Below are 25,288 nucleotides of genomic sequence, written 5' to 3' on the forward strand. Positions count from 1 at the left end.
AGATCGCCGGGCAGCCCAGGGTGCTCAGTGGTTTAGCGCCGCCTGCAGCCCAGGGCGTGATCCTGGAGCCCCGGGATCGAGTCCCAGGTCGGGCTCCCTGCATGGAGCCTGCTTCTCCCTCTGCCTGTGTCTCTGCCTCTGTCTCTCTCTCTCTCTCATGAATAAATAAAGTCTTAAAAAAAATCCTTACAGCAAGATTGCCATTCTTAGGAACCCCAACAATTTATATGTCTGACCAGCAATGCATTAGTGCTTGTCTTCTGCAGTCCCACACCCTCAACAGTGTATCATCTTGCATCTTGTCATATATTTAAAAGCAATTATTATTTCCATTTTTGTGAACACTCTGCTTATACTGTCTGCCCATTTATCTATTGTTAGTCTTTTTCTTGTCAACCCTGAAGAATTCATTATATGTTTGGGAGATTAGCCCTGTGTCTATGACATGAGATACAAATAGGTTTTCTCAGTCTGTCTTTTGCTTTGTTTATGGTGTTTTTGCTTTGTAGAAGTTTTTTTATATAGAGAGAGATTTTGTCAGTCCTTTCTTTTATGACTTCTGAGTTTGAATAATTTTTAAATAGTTAGAGATTTCCTCACTCCAAAGTGATAAAGGAAATCACTTGTATTTTATTTTTGATAACTTATGATGTGACGTAGGGATCCAGCTTAATTTTTTTCAGGTAACTACCTATTGCTAATACTATTTATTAAAGAGTCCATATTTTCCATCATGGACTTGACATGCTACCTATAAGACATATTAAATTTATTCATTTGTATGGGACAATTTATGTACTTTTTACTCTGAATCAATAGCTATTCATTCAGCAGCCTCACACAGTTTTAATTATAGAGGTTTTATCATGTTATATTATGTCATAATATGTTATAATATGGTTTTATGTCTAGTGAATGTACCTATTGCTCTTTTATTAATCAGATTTTTTAGTGATTCTTGTTTGTTTTTCCAAATGAAATTTAGAATCAGCTTGTCTTTTTTTTTTTTTTTTAAACCTATTAGTATCTATATTGGAATCACACTCACTTCACAAAGCAATTTAGGATAAACAATATCCTTTGGTTATAGTTTTGGTCCAAAACTATTATATGCCTTTCCATTTGCATAAATTGTCTTTTACATCAGGTGGTGGCACATTAAAGTTTCTATTCAGGTAAGACTTGCTTTCTTCCAGTTAGGTTCATTCTTGGATGTTTTCTCTTTTTGATGACAGTTCTAAATGAGGTCTTTTCTATCACTGTAGCTTCTAACTAGTAATTGTATATGAAGATGTGTCTATATTAAGTCTACATCTCCTCTATCTTAGGGAATTTTTTTAAGATTTTATTTTATTTTATTTTATTTATTTGAGAGAGAGAGAGAGAGAGAGAGAGAGAGAGAGAGCACAGTGGGGGTTGGGGCAGAGGGAGAGGGAGGGGGAGAATCCTCAAGCAAACTTCCGTTGAGCATGGAGCCAAACTCGGGGCTTAATCTCAGGACCCTGAGACCATGACCTGAGATGAAGTCACACTTAACTGAGTGAACCACCCAGGCACCCTAGAGAATTTTTTATTACTCATTTGTAACAGTTTGTCCAGTTGATTCTTCAAGGTTTTCAAGTTTACAATCATATCATCTTTACATATTGATAGTTCAGCCTGCTTCTCTCATTATTTTCTGCCTCTAATGCCTTTATTATCTTATTATGACATTTGTTTCTTGTCATCTTTATGTTGTCTTGTCATGACCCTTCAAGTAAGATATTCCTGATTTAGTCAGAGTGCCTGTAGTGTTCCACAAGGCTGACTGGATAGGTCATATTAAGGAAGTAGCAATCAAATGTTCATTTAGAGTATTTTGGGGCCAAAATTAGAGTTTAGGGCAGCCCAGGTGGATCAGCGGTTTAGCGCAGCCTTCAGCCTGGGGCGTGATCCTGGAGATCCGGGATCGAGTCCCACATTGGGCTCCCTGTGTGGGGCCTGCTTCTCCCTCTGCCTGGGCGTCTGCCTCTCTCTCTCTCTCTCTCTGTGTCTCTCGTGAATAAATGAATTTTTTAAAACTTAGAATTTAAATTTTGTCAAATGACTTTTCAGCTTCTATAGAGATGATCACCTCATTTTCTTCTCAGGTCAATTAAGATATTAAACATTTTATAATATAAAAATATATTAAATATTACAGATGCATTTGCATCTTTTCATATGCTTACTGGCCATTTGTATCTCTTTGGAGAAATGTCTATTCAAGTCCTTTGGCCACTTTGAATTGTGCTGTTTGGGTTTTTTTGTTGTTAAGTTGTAGTTCTTTACAAATTTTGGGCATTAATCCTTTATGGCATATAATTTGCAAATGTTTTCTCCCATTCTGTGAGCTGTCTTTTCAACCTTTAGGTAGTGTCATTTGATGCACAGAGGTGTGTCATTTTGATGAAGCCATTTTATCTATATTTCTAAGAGTTTTATAATTTTAGATATCAGTTCAGATCTTTGATCTATTTTGTGATCATTTTTATTTTTGTGATATTTCTAATTTGTAGCAATTAAAAACAAATCAATGACTGCTATCTGTACCCAATGCTTCCTTCTTTTAAAAACAAACGTCTATTGTGATGCCTGGGTGGCTCAGCAGTTGAGTGTGTCTGCCTTTGGCTCAGGGCCACATCAGGCTTCCTGCATGGAGCCTGCTTCTCCCCTCTGCCACTGTTTCTACCTCTGTCTCTCATTAATAAATAAATAAAATCTTAAATAAAAACCCACAAGTGTCTATTATATTTATCAAATCTGTGTGTTACCATTCTACTTTGAGTTGTGGGAGTGGAGCTAGTTACAGTTTCAGTACGTGTCTCCATATCCAAAGAAGCCACATCCAAGGAGAAGTATCTGAACCTGATGGACTTTAAATACTTTAAGTCTGTTTGAATGACAATTTGGAGTCTTGAAAGAGGTTTAGTGTATTTTGCATGTGGAAAGAATATAAATAATCAGGACCAGTGTGTAGTAGATCGATCACACTAATGGCCCCCCCTTAATAGGCACCCCATAGTCACAGTCTGCCTCATTATCTTACATTCTTTTCCCACTCCGATTTAGACCTCCGCCAGTTTACTTACTTCGACTAATGGGATATCAGCAAATGTGTCACAAAGAGCGGCTTGAAAGAAGCTTCACATTGTCTGCTAATATCTTGCATGATTTACACTCTTTTGTGTTTCTGCCATGCCATGAGAATGCGTCCATGCCAGCCAATTAAATGAGATAAGTTGGAGGAAACCAAGTTCTCCCATCATCCCAACTGAGGTCATCCTAGATGAGCCAGTAGTTAGCTGGACATATGAGGAAATCCAGCTGAGATTAGAAGATACTTCTAATCAAACCCAGTCGAAACAGTTGACCCAAGCAAATGAAAAAAATACTTATTATTTGGGGCAGGGGAGGTGTTACACAGCAAAGTTGTAGCAGACAAATGACACATCAAGAAATAAGTTACATAGTATAATCTAGTTGAAAGGTATATCTCCCATCCCATTTTTTATTTTTAGCACTCGGCATTTCTTACAAAATAGACTTTATAGGCTTGTGAGTCACTCTGATGCAGTTTGTGGACATGAGAGATCAGAGCTATTTTAACAAAGACCTTAGGTCTCTAATCCATGATTATCATTTATCAAGATGTGGCATCAATGCACATCGCTATGTCTCGCTGGGGATTCCAGGAACAATCAATAAAGACTCTTCTATTTCAATGACTCTGATTTCTTGGCTTGGCCTAGTAGCTCATGATGTCAAATTCAAATCTCTGAATGCAAAGAGGAAGCAATTTTAATTATTCATTTCCATTTCTGATCATTTTCAGAGATGAGCTATCACCACAGATAAATCAGGACATAATTCTATTTGCTTTTGAAATGTGTTTGCTCCCCTTTTTGGTTTGTCTAAGATAGCCCTGTGTTACACATTCACCTGAAACAAGACCCCTGAACTTCATTATCTTTATCCATGGCAGACCTTTGAACACTTTGCACTGATATAGACATTACCAAGCACTAGTATACATACTAGTTAACATTTTACTAATACTCTCTGTTGTAGCCAATAAAATTTGTTTTAGAGGCTTGCTACAAACTTATATACACAAAAATTTGGCACATGGCAGTGAAAATTCCCGAGATGGCACATCCACCCTGCTCTTTGCCCTAGTGTGAGACAGCCTTTGTAACTAGAAAAAGTTCACGACTAACTCTTAACTCAATCTTTAAGATATTCTTTGCCCAACCTTCTCAAACTCAATAAATGGATCAAAAATATACTCAGAAAGTAAGCCCCTAACTCTGGAAGTCATCTTGATTCCTCCTTCCCCCCACATTGCCAATCTGTCAGCAAATCCTATCAATTCTGTGCCCCTTAATATTTCTCAAAGACAAACAATTCTGGCCATCTCTTCATCCCTGTTATATTCCTGAACAGTTGCTCTTCTTTTCCCTGCATTAATTTCTTGCCTTTTTATCTGTTCTTCATATTTTAGTTAGCATGCTATTTTTAAGAATTTTTATTTTGAGATTAATTTCAGATTTGCAAAAAATTTTAAATATAGTACCACTGTTCCCATATACTCAAATTTACGAAATGTTAATATTTTACCAACTTGTTTCATCATGTCTATCTATATATCCATTCATGTCTCTAGCTATACAATTTATTTTCTAAAAGAGCTGAGATATACAGCCCAACATCACATTTTACCATTGGTTGTAATGTCACTTTTGTCTGTTTAAATCTGGAGTTCCTCAGTCTGTATCTCCATGAGCTCGATAGTTTTGAAGAGTAAGGCCGGTTAGTTTGTAGAATGTCTCTAAATTTTATATTGTCATATTTAGATTCAGGGCAGGCATTTTGGGCAGTAATATCGCAGAAACAGTGGTTCTTGTTGTTATACCATATCCGGAGACACATTAGATCAATTGTCCCATTACTGGTGATAGTAACTTGGATCATTTGGTTAAAGTGGTGTTTTCCAGTTATTTTCAGAGTAGAGTGATGGGTTTCCCCATGCCAATGCTAAAGGACAGTGATCAAAGCAGGATCTCAAAGATATTTGCACATGTTCATTGCCCCATTACTTAAAATAGCCAAGAGGTAGAAGAAACCCAAATGTCCATTAATAGACAAATGGATAAAGGAAACATAACATAGACATACAATTAAATAAAAACCCAAATGTCCATTAATAGACAAATGGATAAAGGAAACATAACATAGACATACAATTAAATATTATAATTAAATATTATAGCAGTTTAACAAGGAAGGAAATGCTGTCACAAGCTGTAATATGGTTGAACCTCAAAGACATTCTGGTAAGTGAACTAAGCCAGATATAGAAGGACAGATACTGTATGACTCCTCTCATATGAAGCAGCTAAAGTAGTCAAAATCAGAGAAACAAAAAGTAGAAAGATGGTTGCCAGGGGCTGTTGAAAAGGGAAGGATGAATTAGTGTTTAATGGGTATATACAGTGTATATTAGTCTACAACGAGTTCAATTTTGCAAAATGAAAAATTTCTAGAGATCTATTGCACAACAATGTGAAGGTACTTAGCATTTGTATGTATACTTAAAATGGTTAAAATGATAAATTTAATGTTATCTTGGGTTTTTTTTATACCACAATAAAAAAAGATAGCCAGAACATTATGGGAAAAAAGTGTTTATCCTCACTGGTAATCACAGAAATATTGATTAGAACTAATACCAGAAATGAGTATTACTATTTTTGTCATATTTGCCAACCTGTTTTTGCATAGGTTAGGATATACATTGGTTTTATGTTCTTGAAAGCAATAAACATATTAAACATGGGGCATGGGTAAGGATATATCGAAGTCCTAACTTCTAACACCTCAGAATGTGAACTTATTTGGAAATAGGGTTATTGTAGATGTTAAGAAGTCACATTGGGCTAGGATCAGCTGTTAATCCAATTTGACTGGTGTCTTTCTAAGAAGAGGAGATACTGACACACAAGGGGAGAATGCCATGTGATCACAGAGGCAGAGCTCAAAGGGCTGCCACTGCAAGCCAAGGAATGCCAAGGATTGCCAGCAAACCACCAGAAACTAGGAAGAAAAAAGGAAAGATTTTCCCCTGAGGTTGCCTTGCTGACACATTGATTTCAGACTGCTAGCCTCTCCTACTATTCTAAGACACCCAGATTATGGTATTCTACAGCAGCAGCCCTCGGAAACTAATATAGTAATTCATTACTACCTTGTAAGGAGATATTTTGAGACTATGTAAATATCCTATTTTATCATAGAGATAGAAGAAGCTTACACATCTTTATAGTTTCTAGCTCTATCCACTGAAGGACTTAAAAAAAATGATACCCAGGGGCACCTGGGTGGCTCAGTTGGTTAAGGATCTGACTCTTGATTTTGGCTCAGGTCATGATCTTGGGGTCCTGTGATCAAGCCCTGCGTTGGGCTCCCTGCTCAGTGCGGAGTCGGCTTCTCTCCTTCTCCCTCTCCCCCTGCCACTCCCCCTGTGTGTCTGTCTTTCCTCTCTCTAAAAAAATAAATGAACAAATAAATCTTAAAAAAAATAGAAGCAATGGTGCCCAGATCTTGGTTTCCATATAATTATCTTTTTATGATTCTTGTGTGAAACAGTTGCTTCTGTGGTCATCACAAAATGATCCTACCGTATTTTCTGCACCAGTTGGCATTCTACCTGTAAGGTACACTTTTCATTCTCATCAATTCATTCGTTTACTCATTCATTTATATCAGTATAGTTTCAGGGATCTTATTTTACCTATAGATTATAATACATTACTGTATTTATTTTGTTAACCAAATTGTCTCATATTTGCCTGGTGTGAGCTAAGCTCCTTCTAGCTCACTCCTGAATTCTTCTGATAATTGTCCATTATTCTTTTTCCTGTTTTCTGGGTTCTGGGCTCATCTATACTTTCTCTTCTGAAGCCCTGAAATCAGCCATTTTGTCAAGGAGCCCTGGCTCCTAGAAATCAAAATATGAGTGCTAGGTTTTGTGGGATATTATTACTTCTGGGTCCTCTCAGTGGATAGAACTAGGAAATGTATTGTTCTGTTAGACCAATTTATCTCAATCTTTTCTCATTGTTTTACCACTTAATTTGCTTTAGGCACACACATGGAACCCCAAATTTAGGTAATAAAAAGCTTATTATATAAACATCATATGAAAATTAAACATTAGATTTATTAAAATTAGTATAAGTCCACAATACATTTCTGGAAACTCTTGGGACCACATCAATTTTGGACCACTCAATTTTTTCAGATTTCATAAATCTTACATTATGTAACATACTCAGTAGGGTAAGGGCAATATCATGTAACAAAATTTTAATGTTTCTATAGCAAAGCGTCACACCAAGTGGGATTAAGAAAGATAAAATAAACCTCCCCATTTCTGTGCAGGTCAGATTCTACCATTAGATAGATTTGCTATAAACTTTTGAAGAAATTGAAATCTTAGGATTTGGGAATTGCAGATAAGGGATTGTGAATCTATAATCATATACTTTTCTACAAGAATTTAATGCAATATTTCTCCAAGATTTGTGTATCTAGCTTGCTATTATATCTACTCCATTTCTTTGTAGTAGTTGTTTTTATTTCCAACTGAAAATTCTAATTCACCATTTAGGTCATTGGGATGATAGAACTGTTTATTCATGTAATTATATCCTTCATTGTTATATGCATTGATTAGTTTATAATCACTAATCACATGTTTTACCCAGTCAACATGTGTGGCAAAACAATGTTCATGTTTACTACATGTTTAAGCCATTTCCTCTTCCTAAGTACACAGGAAGACTACATTTCCTGACATCCACAGAAATTACCTTTGGAGAACATGACAATACCGGGTAATATAGATGAAAGTGAGGGAAGCCATTTTGAAGCCCAGCTCTGAAAGACATCCCATGTGACCCTTCAGCTCTTTCCTTTCCCACAGAAATCCTGGACACCATGTGTTCCAGATCATACAGCATACAAGATGGAGGAAGACGGACCTGTGATATGAGTGAATAGTGTTTCATTGTGTTAAATCACTGTGATTTCTGGGATATTTTTGTCACATCAGCACAGCTCACAAAATAATTCTTCCCCAAATGAAAATCCATCCTCTCCTGGCATGAGTTTTCAGTGTAGAGCAAAAAACTCATCAAGCAATTATCCTTTAAATATGAACGTCATGTATATCACAAGTTGACTTATATGCTATGTGTCAATGATTTCATCCCACTGCAAACTGAAATGTCAACTACTAAGTTCAAATGATGGTAACTGCCTTTTAACATTGGGTATCAACAATATTGTGCAAAATCCAGCAGTGTCCTTTGCTTGATGAAGAAATCCTACTAACAGTTTGTTTAGCTTTCTTTTCTCACCTTGAGTTTTCATAATATCTCTCAGCTTCCCTGTCCCAGGGTTTTCTCCAGAGCACCAAGATCTTCCTCAGTCCACTCACAGCCAAAGCCCAGGAATACAGGAGAGTTAATGATCCCTGGAGTAACTCAGCTGCAAGATAGTGATTCTGTGAATGAAAGTCTAAATCTCTTGTCATTTTGAAGGGAAATTCTGAGGTGTATTCTACAGAGTTCATTAGAGGATCCCCAGTAGAACAGAGTTCTGCTTTCCAGAAAAATAACCAGATCCACAACATACTCTATGTTGGCTTTCCTTCAGAACCTCTTAGACTCCTTAATCTTTCTGCTTCCATATTCTGGCTTCTTGGGATCATCCTCAAATTTACAACCTGTTTTGGGGAAACCAAACTAATTCAAAATTTCCTTTGTATTGCTGCCTTTTGTGAATTTTCTCTATAAAAGCAATCAATAGATTCCCAGTTGATTAGAAAGGAATTACATATTGTTTGAAAATGGTGCAAAAACAAATAGCACACTAGTTACTGAGGTGGTAACTAGCGAACAGATTTCTGACTCAATAAAATCCACTTTTAAGAAGGACACTTTTCTGTTTTGGCTTCATGTATGTGGAATCTTCACCAAAAAATCATGTACTTTAGGACACAGAGACTTATATTCTATATTTGTAATGGAGCTCTAATCAGCTCTTATTACTATTTTGAATTGAAGGCAAATCTTCAGTCCATGATGGAGATCTGACCTCTCTAAAAGGAAAGCAGGTGGAGAGGAAACAAGATTCAGTAAGGAGGTCATCCAACTGCAATGCAAACCGGAGGGTCTCAGCCAACCTACCCAGGAGCTCTAGAGTAAAGTTTTTCCATTAGAGGAGTCCTAGGCCCTGGTACTGACACCATGCTCAGCCATGGATGGAGGGTGGCTGCCCAGGAAAAGCGTTTCTGTGTTCAAAGGTCAAGGCAGATCCTGAAGGTGCTAACAGCTGGTAGCTGGCAGTTAACCACCCTTTTTGCAGCTGAATGGCAAATTCTTTCCTGAAGGAAGATCCAAGCAGCACATCCCCATGGTTGCCACAGTTTTACAAATATAAACATCAGTTCCAAAACTACATGGTAAATTACCTAAGATGAACTACAGTCTATTATTGAATGTAAAGTGAGATGATCTGACCAAAGAAATCTGTGTAGTACATCTACACCATTTAAAAATGTAAGATTAATAAAGTAGTAAAATGTCTACAAAAATCATACTATTACATTTTAATTCTGTGAGATGTGAATAAAATACCATCCTGCCTTTCTCTGACCATTAGATTCTGGCAAATACCCAACTTTATATACTTTATCTTTTTTGCTAGCTATTGGAGGAATAACTAACAAATTTTGGCTGACCTCTGAACGTTTGGGTGATACTAAAGGCCAGATTTCTCATCAACTTCATGACTACACTGAGTACCTAACCCAGATGACTTACTAATTATATCATCAGTCCAGACCTCTACTTTGAGCTTCAAATTCACCGACCTTGCTTGGTTTTCTGAAAGGTACTTTGCCTTTCAAAACTGAACTCATATTGTTTTCTTCAATTTTAGTTCTATCCAGTAACTTCTATCACAATGGGCAACACTGTCATTTGACAAAAACAAAAACAATTCCCCAGAAAACCACAAAACATCAGAATTAGCCCCTTTCTTTTACTGAACACCACTTCTAAAGTATCGACGTACCAACAACTACTGTTTTTTTATCGCCTAAATAGCTCTTGAATCTGTCCATTTCCCACCACCTTTTGCATCTTTAGCCTAATCAAAGCTATTATTTCTCTGATTGCCTTTAACAGCGTACTAGCTGGTCTAGCCATACTCACTCCACTCACCTACTCTATGGAAGAGCTGGATTGTATAAAAATGCAAGAGATGACATCACAGCCCTCCTTCTTAAAACCCTTCAGACTTTACTTGTCTGCCTTTCAAGTCATGCAATGGCTTGGTCCTGCCTAACTCTTGGTTCTCACCCTCCTCCACACTTTCCCAACATCTTCTTCCTATTGTCCACACTCCAGCTGCACTGGACTTTCTGATAGAACTGTATTTACTACGATCTCTTCTGCCAATAGAATTTAGATAGATATTCTCTTTTCTCCACCTCAAATACTCTTTTTCACACCACTTCATCTAATGAGTTTTCATTCCTCCTTTTGATAGCACAAGCTTCCTTAGGAAATCTTCTCTGACCTTGCAGACTAGGGCAAGTACTCTGTGATATGTTTTTATATCACCAATTATTTTCCCTCATAGCATTTATTACGACTGCATTTTGACATTTATTGGTATGACTACTTGATTAATGTCTGTCTTTCCCACTACAATGCAAATTCCACATGGGCAGAGCCTGTGCTTTGTTTGGCTTACCACCATATCCTCAGAGCATGACTTGACTCACATTAAGACACTGGGTATGCAATAAATAAGCAGCTGGTAAGGGCTCTACAGGATATCCAAATTGCATATTTCTGCAGTTGTTCCATCAGATAGTGGCTTGCTAGAAAGTTTTTATCCATCCACTCAATTGGGTATAGTCAGGACATAGGAAGTGATAGCTCTAGTCCTGCACCATTCACTGATCCCAGAAGCCACATACCCCACCTACTTGCTATATCTGTACTTGGAGGCTCTGGCCTTAATGCTGTTTTTTAATTATTTTCTGAATAAGTCTCTTAGCCTCAAATTTAACCTTAACATTTGCACCTAACATTCTTTTCTATCATAATTGTAGACTTACAAAGATGTGAACTTTTATAAAGAGAGGTCATAATTTATTGGGTGACTGCCCCTTGGAGGAAGGAAAATTCGCAGACTTTTAGGGGGTATTTGGAATCCAGATCTGAGTTTTTTTGGAATTTCTGAAGGTGCTGACAACAATTGCAGTTGATTTTTTTAGGGTAAAGCCTTACTGTGGCCAACTGAGAAAAGGTGTTCTAATTTAAGTTCGTCTTTGGGATCCCAAACTTACCATATATTCTTTTGCCCACTCTGAGGGTGTTTACTTGGGATAGAAATCTTCAGCATGGAGCAGAATGCCCCCTTTTTGACCCATAAATTAAGGACTACTAAGATAGCAATGACCATTAGGAAACTCCTTGAACTCTTCCTCGCCATCAAAATATCAAATCAGAGGCAAGATCACTTTTTCAGAGGCAGAGATTAAGGCAATTATCACCAATTTGTGAGATGCTGACTGATAATTTTTATCCCATTCAATTCTTTAATATGGTCAGTGCAAAAACCAGTGCTAACTCCATCTGCATTTTCCAACCCTCACAGTGGCTTCTTTCCTAGAACAGATGAATCAAGTTCCTAACCCTTGATCTGTAGTTCCTTATTTGTGGATCACATATTATTATTCCTGCTCACTTGGACTACCAAGCTCCTGCTCACTTGGACTAACAGTTTTATTTCACTGGACGGAGCAATGTTTGTTAATTCTCTGCCACTGTGTCACAATCTAGTCATCTGGAGTCATGGCAACCTTTCCTCCTAGGACTTGAACTGACCCAGTATATTTACAACGTCAAGCTGGTAACTCCTGAAGAATAGCAAGTGGCAACCCTCTATGTGTTTTGGGAAGGAATAAAAATACAAGATATCAAAGAACCTACACCCTTTAAGAAATCAAAGAACCTATACCCTCTGTTAAGTCCCAAAAAGGAGACAGTAGGGGTTGGGGGGGTAGGGGTGTTTCCGATGTCAAGGACATGATAGAATGCCTAGGTGAAAGACACATTGTTGCATACAATGCTAAAAGGGATTTTTTTTAGATTTCGAATCAGGTTTACATAACATTTGTGTGTCCTCTGACCAACTGACAAGTAACACAGATATCTGCCCAGAGAAGAGAGGTTTTCTAGCTGGTCTAGTCTACAAAAGTGGCCCTGCGAGCTGGTCTGATAACCAACCACATTTTAACCAAGAGTACCCAACATGTATGAGGCAGACCACTATGGTATGAGGAAAGCCTTGAGAGTAGTGTTATTACAGGGGAACTCAAGGTATTGGAGCTAATTCATATCACGAACAGTGGGTAACTATCCTCTTTTTTGAGTAATAGCTCCCAGCTTGCTTCTAAAACCAAGTATCTGATTACAGAAACAAGTAATTAGGGGATCCCTAGGTGGCTCAGCGGTTCAGCATCTGCTTTTGGTCCAGGGTGTGATCCTGGAGTCCCGGGATCGAGCCCCACGTCGGGCTCCCAGCATGGAGCCTGCTTCTCCCTCTGCCTGTGTTTCTGCCTCTCTCTCTAAGTCTATCATGAATAAATAAATAAAATCTTTAAAACAAGTAATTATGCAGCCTGAGCCATCCTTCATAAACTAGGTATCATCAGATCCATAAGCCATAAAACACTCCAAGAAGTAGTATATAAAAGAACAGATTAAAACATGCCATAAGGATCACAGTATTATTTAAATGGATTATTCACCTCCAACACAGAGAGTAGACATTTTCCATATTTATAGAGCGTGCTTACTGAAATCTTACTGAATAAAGAATGACCACATGAGCCTGTTCCTAGCAACAGAAGATTACTACTATAGAGAAAGCAATCAAATATTTTCTGAAATAAATTTCACCCGATATTAAGCTTAATTAATAATATTTATTTTAAAGGTCCCTTTTTATTGTAACAAATATAAAGTCATCAATGTTTTACAAATTGTCAAAAATGCTTTAAGTACAAAAAAAATACATTAGTAAAATGAAAGTTACACAGTGTTATTTGCTACATACTTAATACTGTCAACATGCACACCATATGCCAGAAAAGCTCATGCATTATTGGAAAAGAGAAGAAATTAGATACAACACCTATGCTGTCTGATTACAAATTCATTGCTTCGGTCAATTTCCTTTCTTCAGGGATACCATTTACCTGCAGTGTGGAAGAAGGAACATAGGCATGACTTAGGGCATGGACACTTTTAGATTTTGAGCAAAACAAAGAATGACAAGGAGCAATTTTCTATCTTCTTATTGTACTCTAAAAATAATTATGTTGACATTATTTCTCTGCACTTTGTTTTTTGTTTTTTTAAAAAGGAAAAATTCTAAATTGGTCCTCTCCTTCTTGGGCCAAAGCCGTAATGGTTTGTACTTCTCAGAAGGAATGGTCTAAAAATTCTTCCCACAATAAACAAAAAGAATGAGGTTGACTGCGGGATGTATGACTGTACCTTTTAATTGTGGCTTTTTAGAAAATACCGTGTAGGTTGGAAGGGCAAAGAAAATGAGAAAACCTGAAGGGGCATCAAACCGAATGGCTTGGGCCTCGTCCAAAAGCCAGTGCTATTGTCAGCTTGTAACTGCTCTATTATCTCAGCTAGCGCTTAAGTCCAGGATTACAACACTGGCAGCTAGTTTGTATCTTAAACTTTTGGTGATCATTAAAAAATAAATAAAATAAAATCACTAACTCAATAGAACAAACTTCAAAATATACTCTTCCCTGACAAATTCCATATAAGTAGCTACAAATAAAATTACTTGGTATCCAAGAGACAAACCTTGTGCTTAAATTATCTTCATAAAAAAAAAAAAACAACAACTGTGACCTTGCACAGTGGCTTGAGGTGCTTGGAAAAGGCAAATTATTATTTCATGATAATCATGCACAAGTGTGGTTGCCTCTTTGTGGTCCTGGGAAGACCAGGAAGGAGTGACCAAAAAGCTGTTGTAGCCGTGAAAATACATAAATAGCACTAAATCCATGGATGCGTATACATAGCAAAATAATCGAGAAACTGAGAAACAAACTACTTTTTTCATTCAAACAGAATGGGAATTAGGAATGTAACCTGCCCATTCAGCTCTTCTCTCCAGGAGGCATAACTCTATTTGGTTGTACATTTATCAGAGGCAGAAACACAACAATCTATCATAATTATAAAAATGCTAGGGTGGTCTCTCTCCCTTTAGCACTTAGATACTTCGGTAACTCATCGAAAACAACAGTGACAAGAAGAAAACAACCAAGAGGAGATAGTGCACTTTAGTCAATAATGTGCTCCAAATTACAGAAAAATATAAGAAAACAAGGAGGTAATAGGCTATCGTATTAACTAAAAAAGGAGATCAAAGCTTCCTTGACTCAAACAAAATGCCTGCTCCCCAAAATCTGTTTTAGAAAAATAATCTAGAAAATTGAGTTGAACAACCTAAAATTCCCCTAGGGAAATTCTTTGGCTCTTATCCCATTTGCTCAGGCATAAATTGTCCTTGTAGTTGAAAATGCTGCCTATTACTAAAAACTAGCACACTAATAAGTCTACTTGCTGAAAATCTATACCACTATCAAATATGTCTCTCTAATATCATCTACTCAGGCTTATTTCCTCTAATGGGGGGATAAATAAAATCTGGATTTTGAAAACACAAATTATTCACTGTTTTGCTAGAAACTGTCGTCTCCTACTCACTCTTTCCATGAAATAGTTAAGAATCAGAGGAAAGGCATATTAGAAGAATTATAACTTTATGAATTTAATGAGGGAAATGCAGAAATATTCCTTTAAAATTTTTCCTCTTAAAAAAAGAAAAAAGCCATGCAATTAGTGGTTAACAGGGATTTGTTTTTGTCTTTGCTCTTTAGGTAACAGATATTTATAACAAAGTTTGTTCCTTCATCAATCTCCTGAATGCTTACACAGTAGCACCACCACATCAATATATTGAACACCCTTGTTGAAACACGTTAGCATTTAATTAAAACAAGTGATCAAAACTATGGGGGGAAATTCTGATAAACATTATCGCATAATTAAAATCTGATGAACAACTTTATTATACTTGCCTCAAATCTTTGAAAAGTTGTCAAACGAAAATCTCCTTAAATTCCCGAAAGCAGTAATAGAGAAAATAATTTTTGAATGGAAACATCCAATAAATTTCTATATGTGCGCAAGGTTTTTAAGAGACTTACTTAATAGCTTCCCTACTACAATACCACTATTCATACTCAGAATTCCACATCCAACTTACATTTTTAAAACTTCTCTTGCTTTTCCAAGAGAGCCACAAAAGGCATTACTGGTTGCCTGGCAATTAGAACTAGGAATCAACCACTAATTAGAAGACAATCATGAATAAGTTATCTACTTGGTACCGAGATGAATGAAATAATTGGCTGTGGAAATTTTTTAGGGACACTTGAAAGAAATAAACTTGAAGAAAGCAAGTCTTAGGGAAATAGAATAGTCAAGGGAGAATCATCCGCCATCTTGTTGTCACTGGTCATATTATAACAGCTTTTTAAAGTGGCATTAAAACCAGGCCAACCATTTCTCATTTATCCCCCCGAAGCCTCAGTGATTAGCCACAATGGTTTCCTTTTGTAAGAGTCAGTTTCAAGCTGCTCACTTACTGAGACAAATCCTGGATGGGTCCAAGCTAAGAATCTTTCATACCAAGGGGAAAAACAGGGAGCTTCGCTAAAGGAAGGGGATTTTATTCAGTCTTCCTTAATTAGACAGGACCTCCATGGAAGCTTTTGCTCTAAGATCCTTTACCCTATGTTTATCACTCTGATGCCAATCTATCCAATAATCTAAGCTATTATTCTGAGGTTCTAACTCTGATTAAGGAATGACACAACTGTTTTGCCTTACTTGATGAAGTAAAAAGTTTCATCAATTATATGGTACTACAATTATCGTTCAGTCTGTTAGCTTCATACATCAATATATCAACATTACTTTTAGGACTTACCTGTAGTCTGCTGTTGGGGAATCTGAGTCTGATGTGGCAAGTTCCTAGAAATGATTGACATTTTTGAGTAAAACTTTGTTTACACACATACAGACAGTAGACATACTAGGATGAAAAATTTTATAGCTAAATAGATCCCCAGAAATCATCTAAGCTAGCAAACTCCCATGAGTTTATGGATGGGAAACCTGAGGTCTGACGAAGAGGAATTATATAATATTTGATAACATTCATAAAGCTCCACTAAATGCTGTGCTCTACCTCATAACAACCTATGAGGTAAGTATTATTTTTCCCAACTTACAGACAAAGAAATACCCTTAGAGGTCTGAGCTACATAGCTAAGAAGTGGTGGATAAAGATGTGAACCCAGGGACTCCAAGGCTTGCACTTGTCACTTGTACACTTTCAGACCCAGGTCTAGAACATCTGTACATGCTCACACGCTCTCACAGAACAACATACATACCCATCTTTATTTATTATGCCAAAGCTACGCTCTTCTATCCCTGTGCAGGAAATGACACTGGCTATCCACTCAACTGTACTAGTCACGATATAGAAGTCAGCAATGACCTCTCCCCTCCTTCAGTTCCCACATCCCAATCTTGGGAACTCTTGACAATTTTCCTCAATATCTCTCTGAATCTGTCTTCTTTTTGACCTGTGTTGCTAACTTGGTTGAAGCCATCACTATTTCTCACTTGGAACTTTGCAACTAAGCTGAATTGTTTCCTTAGTCCCACTCTTGCTCCCTCACAATCCATTGCACACATTGCTGTCAGATGATCTTCTAAGACACAATTCTGATTAAGTCATTTAAACACACATCATTATTTCCTTATGCCTACTTGCAAATTAAGTTTCAAGTTTCTAAGTGTGGGCCCAGAAGACCATCAATATATCTGGTCCCGACATGGAGCATCCCCTGACTGCCTGAAATAGAGCCACCGCCACCATGGCCACAGCCATCTTTTGACCCAACCAGTTCCCGTTTGTCCTTGCAAACTGAACTTAAAATTTGTTACAATGGACACAAGTTACTCTTATAATCTAAAACTATCCCACAAGCAATGGGTCAAAAATTTTAACCCATTACTTGTTTTAATTAAAAAATATCTCAAGTACCACATGTTCTACGCCTCCTCACTCTCCAAGCACTGCTTCTCCATTAGGTTACCATTTAGTATGGTTTCATACACATGCTGATTGTTGTCATAGTTCTCATCACATAATGTTTATTGGTCCCAAATGCCCTACCAGCAAGAACCTCTTATTTTGTTTAGTACCCCCAACACTAAGCATGCAATAAATAATTTTTGAATGAATATGTGCAGAAGGATACTTAGAAAGATTCACATAAAATACACATATTTATTAACATTCATATTCATTTATTTTCATATTTTGATATTAAAATTTGCAAAAATATACAATTTAGAATCTGTGTGGAATAAATTCCCTTGTTGCAGAGTAGAGCTAGATCCAAACCAGGAGTTTTCAGTTTTTTTTTGTTGTTTCTCTTCAGCAATGGAATTCCTTTTAATTGAAATCCTAAGCAGAACTTTTGATGTACAAAAGAGATAAATGTGAGGTTGCCTGGGTTGAAACAAGGGAGCCAGGAATTCCACCTGCTTTGTTTCTTTTGCCCCATATGCTGGCCCCTAAGGCATTTCTAAGAAACTTCCAAAAAACAGAGTTTGAAAATCATCGATCTGAATCATTTCAGCCAGGCAAATATTATGTTCCAAATAAAACGATCTTAAGTGGAAAGCTATATATGCTAAATACTACTTAAGCTCCTAAATTAATCTATAGAAATGTTAATGACTTTGAGTAATTCTTTAAAGTTTTCAGCTCCATTTTAAATATATTGTTAGGGAAATAAAATCAATTCTAATTCAATTCGAGAATGTTACTTAATAATTCATCCAATAATTATATTCTTGTTTGCTATTACTTATCAACTCTACTTATCCTTGTGTGGCCTCATGGAGTATTTTATTTGCTTGTTTATTCTTTCAGTATATCACACAATGTATTTATACTGGTTTTGATCATAGAAGTAAAAAGATAAATTTATAAACCACAGAGAAAATAAGTTCTAGATTTAAGGATGGGAAAACAAACATCTTTACTATAGAAGTCAAAAAGCAATTTCATGTGCCTTTGAGAGGGGGATATGAGTCTTAACTTCTCAGGTACAACTAATTGGGCCTATAAGTTCTACATCAGAAGCTATTCGAGCACACCTTATACACATACACACTTCATTTCCTATCACCTCTAGCTCTACCTAGCCTATTAATGAATTAAATCAATATGCTTTGACAAAACAAAAATACTGAAGATGACAAGAAAAGCCTTTCAAAAGCCCTAAATCAAGGATGCCCCAAATTCAAAATCAATATTTGGCTGAAGTAGTTGGAACTCCCTTATTCCTGTTAGCCAGTCCAACTTACCCTTTGGTGGAACAAAGTTTGAAAACCATTGATCAAAGTCCATCTCCACCCTGTCATTTCTTCTCTAGCTCCTGATTTTTTCCTCTTACACTACTGAACTGTGTAAATAGTAATGGGCTTGGCTAGGTTTGAGGAGAAATGGTTGGTTGAGAAAGTGCCATACACAGAAGGTAGCAAGAAATCCAGAGATCTCTTGAGAAAGCAATGGTGTTACTTTGGTTTATGGATTTAAAAATACCTGCAGTGCATGTCCCAATTGGTTCGGTCTGAACGATGTACATGCATTACACGCAATCTCAACTGAAATATAGATGAGTTATATAAGAGTGCTTATATGTGCAAACAGGTACTCAACAAGAAATCTGTGGAGATAGAGCATCCCCCGCATCTCCAGGGTGGGCACACCTGACTCTAGTGGGTGCCCAAACCTGTGACTGCATGTGAGCCTATGAATGTCAGAGTGTTCAAATATCCCTGATGGGCATACTTGAAGTGTGAATTCCATTTAAGAGTTGAAGGGAGGTACCTCATAAGAGCACTGCTTCAGGCATACTGGAGAAATTGCTATGAGTAACCAACTCTACTACAGTCAAGCAGACCAGACAGTGAGGAAATAGAAGCATTTCCATCTTTGGTGAAAGCACACCACTGAAGGCAATTACACAAGGGAGCGGGGCTGACTTCAAATAGAAGTCCAATAATCCTTCAAAGAAAGGACCTCTATAAAGTCATAAAACTATTTAGAATAATTATGTTATTAATGTACTAATGGAAAGATTATTATGTGTATGTAAACTGCATTACATAGAAAAAAGATTTAAGAAAACTGGAGTTCCCTAAATTATTAGCATTAATTATTTCCTAATTTTACTACCATTAATTACATGCATTTAAATAGAAAATTATGTAAATTAGCCATTGCACAAACTTTATTCTTTAAGGAAGCAAAGGTAATAATGTGCAAATTAATAAATAAGTGATTTGGGGGGAGGACACAATTATTTATTATTTGTACAACCATTTTAAGGTAATTTGACATTCTTGGATATCCTGTAGAATAAATCTATGAGTTAGGTTGATGATTATCAATGCATTATATTCCTACTTGCTTGAAGACTCAAAAGCAAAGAAAGGTTAAATGATGTGCATTAAGACACCGAATCTGTGCCACATTTGAAAATAAATGACATTAGTTTGGCTATATAGAATAAATGACATTAGTTTGGCCTTATAGAATACAAAACACTTTTCTTTAAGATTAGTATGGAGCTATTTAACAATAAGTAATATATTTAACAATAGTAGTATATGTTTGGAATTTCCCAATTACTTCAGCAAAATTGATGTTGCCTAACCCTTGAATTTTCTATAATTTTTTTCCATCAAAAATGCTGATTTGAACCCCTTACCACTTTTACTAAAGAACCAGGCCGTTATTTGGATTAAGGAAGGAAGGACACAAAGAAATTGGAAATGTCACTGTAACTTTTAATTTCAAAGCCTAATTTTAACCCAAATCAATGTAGAACATGCATGGAACATAAATGAGAAAGGAGATATTCATTTATGTCTTTTAGGTATTTTTCTCCTGTTTGCATAAAGCCAAAAGCAAATCTACCACAGCTTTAAACTGAAGCAGTACAAACGTATAGAACCAAAGTCCAACAAAGAGATACTGCATCCTTGCTGAATTAAAAAAAAAAAAAAAAAAAAGATTTGGCTTCGAAATATCCTTGGCTGCTTGACACTTCTAGTCAACAGGAAACCATTACCTTGGTCCCCTAAAACATTCTCTTCCACTGATATTAACTTTCATTGAAACCTAATTTTTTATTTATGAAATTATACCATAGTTAGTTCTCATTATTACCAAGGGGAAGACAAATGGAAAAATACTTTAGACAAAAACTAAAATGATTAGTTCGTATATCTTTAATTAGAAGACTGAATTCTAGTTTTATATTCATTAATTTATAAAAGATTAAGCACGACCTACCTCCTGTTTTGAGGGAGACTCAATTACTCTGGATTAGATATTATGTTTAGTATAATGAATAAGGAAAATTTTCATATAGATAATTAAAATCATTCTAAAAATGTTTGGGTAGTTTCCCCTATTATTCATTACATAAAATCTTCTATTAAGATGCCTCTCACTCTGGGAAAATCGATTGATACTGATGTTGGTATGAGAAAAGAGTAATAAGGAAGCAGATCTACCCCCAAAAGAAACACATAATACATTACAAATTTTAGAATAAATTCTATTTTAGAGAATTGAATATCTGAAGTCCTCCAGCAATGTCTCCCATAAAAGTGCAAAATTAAAGTTTCCCAGTAGTTTTTAGTTTTTTGAGGTTCAGCATTTCTCTAGCTCATTTAGGACTAATCAGTACTCATCTCTCACTTCTCTACACCATTTTTCTCAGGCAGCTGAAGGAGGTGTGAAAAGTCTTGAAGCTGGTAAGTATAAACCCACAAATAGTCCCAACACTCTAGATCAAGCACCTGGATTGCTCCCCTTTCACACTTTTCTTTTGTACATACCTCTTAGGGAGGAAAAAGGAGAAACTGTTCCCCCTTTTAGAACTCTAAGTGGAAGGGTGTAAATAACAACATCGTCCCCACCTCTACCCCCAAAAGAAATACCAAGGTGGCTCTTCCAAATCCTGAAACCTAGTTCCTTTAATTATTTTATTCAGGAATTCTCAATCCTTTTTCCTGATCCACCTAACTCACAATATCCAGCAGATTCCAAATCCACAGAATGATAGCTCTGGGATCTGCATTGTAGAAGCTACTCAGGTGACTGTGATCTGCAACTTTGGACAGAACCAGGCTAGCCTCTCTCTCTCAACATACCTTTTAGGACCTAAAATGCTATAATTTGGAGTTTGATTTTCTGCATGTAAATCATATCAAAGGTTTGTTTTCAAGGTACATCAGTCAATCTGTAATATATTTTAAGTTAAATCTTTGGTCAAAAACATAACCCTAATCACAACGATGACTCTTTGGACAAAGCAAATTTACTTGTAGGAATTACTTTATGGGGCACCTTGGTAGCTCAGTCGGTTAAGCATCCAACTCGATTTCTACTCAGGTCATGATCTGAGTAGGTTGTGAGATGGAGCCCTGCTGGGTGTGGAATCTGCTTAAAATTCTCTTTCCCTCTTCCTCTGCCTCTTCCTCCCCCCCCCCCACCAATTGTGTGTACTGTAAATAAATAAATAAATAAATAAACAAATAAATAAATAATAAAAAGGAATTATTCTATAATGTAATCTCCAGCAATGAATGGTAATAAGGGGACAGGACCTAAAGAGACAAGTTTTTCTTACTGTTAATGGTAACATGTATTCACTGAACTGCAAAGATCACTGATTAAGTACAGATGCAAAAAGTCTGACTGTATTAGGGGGCAGGGAACATTCTACAGAATGTGTGACTACTACTCTTCAAGACTGTCAAGGTCATGGGAACTGAGGAAGGTCTAAAAATCTGCCCAGATCAGAGGAAAGAGACATGCCTCGACAGAGTGTCCCCGACAGAGTCCTGGAACAGAAGAAGGACATTAGGGGGAAAAAACTATAAAATCTGGGGCACCTGTGTGGCACAGTCAGCTAAACATCTGACTCTTGGTTTTGGCTCAGGTTATGATATCAGGGTCCTGGGATCAAGCCTGCATCAGGCTCTACATTCTGCATGGAGTCTGCTTGAGAGTCTCTCCCTCTCTCTCTCATTCTCTGCCCCTCCCACTCATGCTGTCTCTCCCTCCCTCTCTCTCAAACAAATAAAATCTTTAAAAATAAAACTAATGAAATCTCAAGTTATTAAATTAAATTTAAAAAATCTGAAGTCTGCTTAATAGTAAAGCACCAATGCTATTTTCTTAGTTGTGACAAATGTACTATGGGGAAACTGGGTAAGGGATCTCTGGAAACTCTCTGTGTTATCTTTACAACGTTCTGAACCTTGAAAATCATTCCAAAATAAAACAGTTATTAACAAATACATTAGCAAAGATCAAGCTAAACTGACCCTACATTTCTATATTATGTGATTGTTTTAACAGCCTTTGATACTGTCTCTTTACCCTGGAATGTAGAAATGAAATACAAAATGAAATCGTCCTTTCTGAGCTTGCTCCAACTCCTACTCTCTCTCCAGCTTCCCTTGCCACTACCTGCTCCATCCCTTGCCTGTAACCTGGATCAGAGATCCTTCTGAGTTCAATGGCTACATTATCTTTGACTTAAATCAAGATAGGCAAATAATCTAATCTCAGCTTTAACCTAATTTAGCTTTATCTCTTATCCATGTCTCAATTTTATCATCCACAAATGATCAGACATTTCTTTTACTGTCTACTGCATGGTACCAGTGTGTAGTCCTGTGAAGCACTATACCAAAAAAGAAAATATTACTGTGAAACTGACAAATAATGGTGGCAGCCCCTTGTCATAGAACTGTTATGAGTTCTCTACCTGGCGTTGTTAGAAGTTTCTCTAGACCTTCTAGACTGACTTCTTTAAAAGACCCAGGCAAATTTCCACACAGCTCTTAAGGAAAGCTTTGAATGTTTTTGAGTCTCCTTAGAAGCCAAAGTCCACTTTCAGCCATGTCCTTATGCTTGAATATTTCCAGTGTCAAGTCTGAAGAATAAACATGAAATCCTATAGCTAGCCAAATTATATATGAATGACAAAATCGGTAGGGTTAGGATGAATATCGGAAAATGAAATGCGTGTCCTTTTAGGAAGGGTTAATTAACAAACACCAGGCAGCATTAGCCAAGCATGGACTTGGTTATCAAGTACTGTAATGCCTCATCAAATAGAGTATCTCATTTTAATGTGGAGAATTCAATTCAATCCAAATGACCAAAATACATATGCATGCACTTGGTGCTGATATAAAACTTTAAAAAATAGGGCCATGCTTTTAAGGTAAGAGTAAAAGATGAATTTGCGTAAAGGACAGCTGTGACGAACCTGATACAATGAATCTCCCTATTATCTGGCATGTTGGAAAATGAGGTTAATCACATATTCTGGCTTATAGGGAGTTACCATAGAGACAGTGCACATATTATCCATTTCCAAGAATAAAAGAAAGATAATATACACTCAACACTGAAACTACACCGAATGTAATTTAATTTCCCTCTGATGAGTCAGACGTACTTGACGAACTCGCAGTGCCTCAGAATAATCATTGTGCACATCATCAATTATCTATCTACCCTATTTATATAGAAGTGCTAGTTAATGGAGTTTTTCCATTAGCAGAAATCTGAATAATGTGAAGGTTTTCTGGACTTAAAAATACATATATGGTCAAATTGTCACAAGTTCAATAGAATAACCTATTGCATTTGCAAATAGAGAGATCTGATCAACATAATGACAGTTGATGGGGTGATGGAAGGACCAGGAAGATGTATTTCATTGTAAACTAAATAGAAAATTTTGTTGTGTTTATAATAGGGGTAGAAACACTGCAAAACTCTAACCACAGAAAATCAAAATAATTTTTAAGGAGCTACTTATTCTCAACATACATGATATGGTCAGAAAGCATCTCTAAATGACATAGCTTTTCTCTCTTCCTTCAACTTCCCTAGCAACAGAGTTTTATGGATTTACAAAGATATTTAAGCTCCCCTACTCATTATAATGACTATTTCTCTATTCCAAAATTTGATAGCATTGTTATTTTGTCAACAGAAGCATTTCTTGGACTGTGTTCTTTGAAGGGTTACCTCTTCTGGCCTATTTCCATAGATTCATGAAGCATATCAATACACTCAAGGCCTCTGAGAACTCTTGTAGTTTTAAAACAAACAAACAAAAAAACTGTTTCTCAAGTGTATTTGACAATTTCGCTTTTGAGAATATATATCAACATTTGAAGAATATATACCCATATTTCACTAGCACTCTTGGGTAGCCTTAAAAGATTTAAAAATTCTTTCCATTTGGAAATGAATGGTAAGGCTGTTCATATTTTCATCTAAAAAAAGTATGAGAGATTGTTAAATCACGAGCTACTATAATATTCTTGAAATATACTAATTTTTTTCATCTGTATCTAATACTGGTGAAGTGAGTTTTTTAGGATGTCCCACTAACCATCAGAGAACAAAGAAATCTGTCCTTTCCATTGCATAAAACTAAATTTTGTGTGACTTCAATATTCACATCCCTGGGCTGCCTGGGTGGCTCAGTGGTTGAGCAGTTGCCTTTGGCACAGGTTGTGATCCTGGGGTCCTGGGATCGAGTCCTGTATCAGGTTCACCAAAGGGTGCCTGCCTCTCCCCCTGCCTATGTCTCTGCCTCTCTCTGTGTGTTTCTCATGAATAAATAAATAAAATCTTAAAAAAATTCACATCCTTGATCAAATGTTTCCAAAACTCAAAATTTTAAATGTATGCAATTTTCTCCACTGTCAATCAGACTTCAATTACTTATACATACATGCCCACATAAACACATATCTTAGCCTATTCAACAGTAAGCAAATAATGTTAGAAAAGTTTAATACAATATTTTCAGATTTCTGAAGTATTTTGAACAAATTTATTGAGTCTATACTATTCGTATTAATTACTGTTTAATCTCCAAATTACT

The 25,288-nt window shown here is 36.5% G+C and overlaps 1 protein-coding gene across 4 annotated transcripts in view; it reads right to left on the bottom strand.

The window, feature by feature from the left end:
- Positions 1 to 13,070: 13,070 nt before the first annotated feature.
- The window catches only part of SGCE (sarcoglycan epsilon), a 69,820-nt gene continuing 57,602 nt past the window's right edge, over positions 13,071 to 25,288 (bottom strand). For all 4 annotated transcript variants that reach the window (XM_041727976.1, XM_041727972.1, XM_041727975.1 and 1 more), the window contains 2 exons: positions 16,195 to 16,238; positions 13,071 to 13,363 (listed from right to left, as the gene is read on the bottom strand). In XM_041727976.1, coding sequence (XP_041583910.1) covers positions 13,347 to 13,363; positions 16,195 to 16,238 — 61 coding nt within the window. In that variant the 3' untranslated portion in view covers positions 13,071 to 13,346. The remainder of the gene's footprint in view (positions 13,364 to 16,194; positions 16,239 to 25,288) is intronic.

This window comes from Vulpes lagopus, chromosome 13 (genome assembly GCF_018345385.1).
Source record: "Vulpes lagopus strain Blue_001 chromosome 13, ASM1834538v1, whole genome shotgun sequence".
Classification (NCBI taxonomy): Eukaryota; Metazoa; Chordata; class Mammalia; order Carnivora; family Canidae; genus Vulpes; species Vulpes lagopus.